The 6,053-nt window shown below is 36.1% G+C and overlaps 1 protein-coding gene across 2 annotated transcripts in view; it reads left to right on the top strand.

Moving 5' to 3' along the window:
- LOC110449201 (mitochondrial ribonuclease P protein 1-like) overlaps positions 1 to 6,053 on the top strand; it is a 20,456-nt gene that overhangs the window by 3,154 nt on the left and 11,249 nt on the right. The window contains exons 1-2 of one of the 2 annotated variants that reach the window (XM_021495904.1): positions 415 to 518; positions 4,771 to 5,094. In XM_021495904.1, coding sequence (XP_021351579.1) covers positions 4,834 to 5,094 — 261 coding nt within the window. In that variant the 5' untranslated portion in view covers positions 415 to 518; positions 4,771 to 4,833. Of the gene's footprint in view, positions 1 to 414; positions 519 to 4,770; positions 5,095 to 6,053 lie in introns of those variants that run through there. The other variant, XM_021495905.1, reaches the window with a different exon arrangement.

Below are 6,053 nucleotides of genomic sequence, written 5' to 3'. Positions count from 1 at the left end.
TGGTGAAAATACATGATTTTTAAAGAAAATTCTCAGGGTGGGGGGGTGGGGGGGTCCTGAAGCCCAAAAAAAACCTCTGGATCCGCCACTGAATGTTATATATATTCTAGAACCCAATCAATTACTTATTATCACAGTGATGTTCGATACCTAAATATATCCCATATATTCCAGAACCCGAGCACCTGTGGTTGAACGCGCAATTAATACAATTTTATCAAATTACCGTCAAATAAGGGAGACAATCAAGATTCATTGTGTAAAAACATTTTAATGATTAAAACGTACCGACAGTAATATTATTCTTTCGTCTATGTAACCCTTTCCCTACCACTTACCCCAATCTACCTTCGATTTCTTAACCTTTCTTAAATGAAATGAAGTTAGTACCGCTACAGCCAATCTCTATTTTCACTTTCACATTCCCCATTTCCGGTTAAAAAATACGAAACTGAGGTTTTCGAGTTAGCCGTGCTACCGTCTACCCACGTGTGTATATATATGATCTAGGTGCTGTTGTAAGTATGAATTTAAGACTGGACCAGTCTACAGTGGCGGATCCAGAGACCTATCTAGGGGATTTTCAAAAATTCCAGTGGGGGTTTCCATGTGGAGAAAATTGAGGAAAATGGTGAAAATTCTCAGGCGGGGGGAGTGGGCGGGGGGGTCTTGAAGCCCCCAAAAAAACTTCGGATCCGCCACTGCCAGATACATAGCGAATGATATGATAACTTAAGCGTACACGTACACTCATAATATAAATACGAAATGCAGCAAAGTAGCCCGAGTTTCCTCTGGCCCCGAAACCAGACTGACATTTTGACAGATAGATGTCTAATGTGGGGCCAAAGCGCACTGCTATATCAAAACGTGGAATTCTCCGACACCGTTTGGTATCGGGGAATGACTATAGTCAACAAAAAGAGGAAACTCAGGCTTAAGCAGCAAAGCTAGCTGCTGGACACCTGAGGTCTTTTAATAAAAATCCGTTACTGACAGTCCAAAAACCATCGGGGAGCAGTCTATAATCCTGCACACCTGGATTTATTCTTTGAATATTAATGGCATTACCTTTATCGTTCAGAATTCTCTGTTCGCGCTCAATTAAACCACACACGTTGCACTATTGTCACTTAGCCCGAGTTTCCTCTGTCCCTGACACCAGACATTTAAACAGATAGATGTCTGGTGTGGGACCGTATAGATGTCTGGTGTGGGGCCAGATCGCACTACTCTATGAAAATGTGGAATTCTCCGACATCAATTGTAATCTAGAGTTATGAGTACAGCTGACAACAAACACCTACTATGACACCACACATACCTCACATAATTATATCGATAAATGGATTATTTATTGATCCAAATCTGCTCTTATTATCACCAAATTCTGTCTGTCAAAATGAGTCCTCAGTTTTGAATCATTAAAAATGTTCCACCTGAGTGAACATCATTATGAAGGTCATCAACAATTTATAACCGTATGGATCCAGACTGAAAACGGAAAATATTATCTTGTTTAGAAGATTTCTGGACCGCCTCTTTTTGTTGATAAAATATATACATTCGTATTTGACATGCCTGCAGTGAAAATAAAAGATTTTTCAAACGGAGTATTCATGATATTTCACTGTTAGGATGTTATAAATACGGATATCATAGGGTTTACTGGGGGGTTTTGTAAATCGTATGTGGCCTCAATTTCTCAGAAGGCTTTCACGCATGGGAAAGCACCCGATACGAACAAAGTGTTTAAGGATCAAACCCATGCGGCTAAAAAAAAAGGTTTTATATTATGGGTGTTGACAGACCAGGCTAGTAGACCTACCTGTGATTGATTGTTTGGAGAAAGTTGCAGTAAGTGAAAATTTAAAATGAAAAATACGGGCATGTTCTGTCATGGAAATATGTAAGTTGTGTGCGCTGGGACCATAGGATATGTTACTGTATACAGTAGGTATAAATGTACCTATCTAATACCTTAGACCTTTTAAGAATTGTATTACTGAAATAGGAAACTAAGTGAAATAAAAACACACAAAAGTTCTTTTTAACACTGAGATTAAAAACCGCATTATTCTCTCAACAAAATCCAATAACTTTCTAAATAGGGAGTACATTTGTACACAAATAAGTAATCAATTCTGATGTCCAACTTTTTGTGAAAATGACAGACAATATATCACTGACGTTGTTTTCCATTGACTTCAGTGTGTATAATATGGGTTCATTCAGGGTATGTAGGTTTATTTTAGTCCGTTTTTAAAGTTAAAAGTGTAATACTACCAGGTGAGCACTACAGGCCAATCAGGCCTTTTATTTAAATCAAACGCTATAGTTTGTTTGGGGATATAAGTCATTAAATTAATAAAGATCTTATTATAATGTTAGCATCTGCCATCAAGATACCTCTGTGATTTCTTGATGAAACATAAAACTCCGGACATTGAGAGGTTTCACGAATGCTTTTTGTTACAGGTACGTCATTTAATTTGCAATTACTATTGAAATATTAATTGAATAAACATGGCAACCAACACTTCTAATGTGGAAAATAGCGGTAGTGTTATTGGGCAGATCTGTGGGCATAAGTTCACTAGATCTTCTTACTAATAGATCATAATGAAAAATAAAGGAATTTTACTCAACACCTCAAGAACTACCAAAGACACTATCAACAATTTATTCTTTGTCCTGATGATGCATGCCTGCTATGGTTGAAACATGTAGACGAGAAGGAAAGACCGCAAACAGTTCTTGTGGTGTTGATCAAGTATCCTTTATTTTTATCCCTCACATTTCGAAGGAAATCGGAGGATATGTTAATTTATAATGGGCCCATGCGTCCGCCATGTTTCAGTTTCCATACAATAACTATGCTAACACTGGTCCGATTTCAACAAAATTTGGTGTGCACATACATATTAAAATGTTTAAGACTTTGATTTACTTGTCAAAGTGATCCTTGCATATTTAGGCACAATTAATTACGCGTATACATTCTGATTAGCTAATTGGTTTCTGTGCAATAAGTGTTCTAATAATGGTCCTATTTCAACAAAATTTGATTTGCAGTATATATATTAACATGTTTAAGACTAATTTTGCTGGTCAATGTGATCCTTGCATTTAATTGGTATATTGGTTTTCATGTAATAAGTGTGCTGATAATTATATATCCTATTTCAACAAAATGTGGTGTGCCCATAGTTCTACATACTGTATTTTACCCCAAATAAGCCCCCTCCCCACTTTGGTAATTGTCCTGGGAACTGGGTGGGTGCCTGCAATTAAGCCCCCTCCCTAATTTTGTCTCCATCTTAAAAAAAAATGTATGTCAATTTTTGTCTCTGACATAAGCAAATTAGCTAAATGGATGCAAAACAGCATAAACCCAATTTTAAATGCTGCATATAACTTTGTTTCTATATATATTTAAGACTGTGTTTGCTCGTCAATGTCATCTGGATATTTACGCATAATTAATTACCCTTATACAGAATATAACTTTCTTGTTACAGATCCATATCGTATGGAAAATACTGTTTTCAGAGACCCTAAACTTTTCTCCTGTAATTGATTTCTACATGTATGTTAGTTATTTCTTATACATATATACCACATCTTTATATTTGACAATACTTCCCCACATTTTGTACATTTACCTTCTATTTCAATAGACACCCAAAGACAAAAAATCGAAACATGTCCTACAAGATGTATTTCTAAGAAACTTTTTTCTCTTTTGTCTGCTTTTAGTTCTCCATACAAGCATATCATGTTTCAAGTAACTTTCAACAATAACACTTCATCTCAAACATGTCCTTAAAGTTGGGATAATTCCACGAATTTGCTTGTTCATTAATATATGATCGAACCTGATATCTTGAAGTCGATTGGATCCCGGAAAAACTTAATTCAAGTTAAGTGAGGTAGAATTAAATGTTTGTTGGTCAAGTAGAGACTATATCTGATTTGTTGATTTTTCCAACAGGCAACATCTATAAACAGTCAATTAAATATAACAAAGATAATCATATAAATTCATTTAAAATCGATTTATTCATTATTATGTAATGTTACATTAGCTATATATATATATAAGGCTCACATGCTATTTTTTTTTACAAAAAGTCTGTTACTACATGTTCTTTAAAACCTACATTCTGTCTCTGACCTCACGCTTCTTATGCAGAAATGAAAGTGCCCAAGTCATTACACAAATCATCAATGCAGTGTACATTGATACATTAAGACCAATGTGACACATCGAACATCTCCTCCGTGTGATGTACTTAACATTGCTTATCATATTGTTCCTATAATATTATAAAAACCATGCAAGCTCCTGTAAAAAAAAACAATATACCATTCAAATTGTTTAACAGCCTTCCAGAATGAAATAATCAACTTAGATGAACTTGCATGGATTCTTAATATGAACAATGTGTACTTACACTCAAACATCTATATTACTGTCATAAGTTAAATCGGAAATAATTATGACCAAACGTAAGCTGCTCAATTAGAACGTAATTTGGAAACATGGAATAGGTTGATTACCCTAGCATAACATCTGATAATTATGTTTCAAAGCTTTTAAGATTGATTTCAAGTTAAACAGGCTCTTTGAACTATAAGAGCTCAAGATAATGAAGTGCGTCTGTATTGAAATATTAAAAATAAGTCGCACGGTTATCATTAACATAATTCTTTGTGAGAAATAGTGACATTACACATAAAATGTCTATTGTTTGTTTGATTTTCCAGTTATAGGTACAGTACAGATTTGATGGATTGAATAAAACACAAGCAGGACGCCGTGTTGATATCATGTTTGCAAAACAACTTTTTCGACCACTGCAATGGCTCCAAAGGAACAGACTTGTACCAGAGAATCTGTGGCGAACGTCATACAGCGTTGATGCAAGCAAGCTGTTTCTTGAGAAAATTCTAGCCAGTCCTGGACCAGAGTCGAATTTGCCTGCTGGAATGAACACAAAATTCAAAGATATGGACCCAGAAATGCAGGAAGTATTCAAGAAAGTCATCCAGTGTGAATACAAAGTTAAAAGCCTAACAACGTTTAATCAGGTACGTAAGTTATTAGGTCATATCTGTAAAACTTTGTTTTTGTCTCTAGAAATGATCATGCTAAATCTTTCTGTAATTGATTTTGCAATTTCAGGCGTTACAAGTTGGTACAGATGGTCTTTGTCACTTTTGGTCATTGTCGATACATGTTAATACAGAGTCTCCAAAACAACCTCTCACAGAATTGAGAGTTCAAACCCGACCATAGGCCACAGTGCATTAGGCCAAAACAAAACATTGTCTGTTTAGGGTTGCATGGGCAAAAAAACAAGGGTAGGTAGGTCGAAAAAAAAAATGTAAATTTTTGTGTACCGTTTGGTCATGTGATTATGACCCTACAATTGTATGTAAAAAAAATAAAAAATTACATAAACAATGTTCATTTGGAGGCAAATTGTGCTCTATATGCTGACATTTAGCACCAACACGGAGCTGGAAGCCATTTTGAAAGGCAAGGAACCTTCTAAAATTCGAAAAACAGCGATTTTTTTGGTCACCTGAGACAAAGTCTCAAGTGACCTATTGCGATCGCCTTTTGTCCGTCATCGTCCGTCGTGCGTCCGTAAACAATTTACATTTTCGACTTCTTCTCCAAAACCCCTTAACCAATTTCAATGAAATTTTGCAGGGACCTCTCATGGACAAAGGTCAACAAAAATAATGGCAGGTTTAGTCCCAAGCCTCCAGGGGCCTGAGGGGCGGGGCCAAAAAGGGTTAAATTGACTTAAATTTAAAAAATCTTCTTCTCCAAAACCCCTGAACAAATTTCAATGAAATTTTGCAGGGACCTTCCATGGACAAAGGTCAACAATTACAGTGGCCGGTTTAGTCCCAAGCCCCCAGGGGCCTGAGGGGCGGGGCCAAAAAGGGTCAAATTGACTAAAATTTCAAAAATCGTCTTCTCCAAAACCCCTGAACCAATTTCAATGAAATTTTGCAGGGACCTTCCATGGACAAAG

Source organism: Mizuhopecten yessoensis, unplaced genomic scaffold (genome assembly GCF_002113885.1).
Source record: "Mizuhopecten yessoensis strain PY_sf001 unplaced genomic scaffold, ASM211388v2 scaffold4525, whole genome shotgun sequence".
NCBI classification, from domain to species: Eukaryota; Metazoa; Mollusca; class Bivalvia; order Pectinida; family Pectinidae; genus Mizuhopecten; species Mizuhopecten yessoensis.
This window is presented reverse-complemented; position numbering and strand designations above follow the sequence as displayed.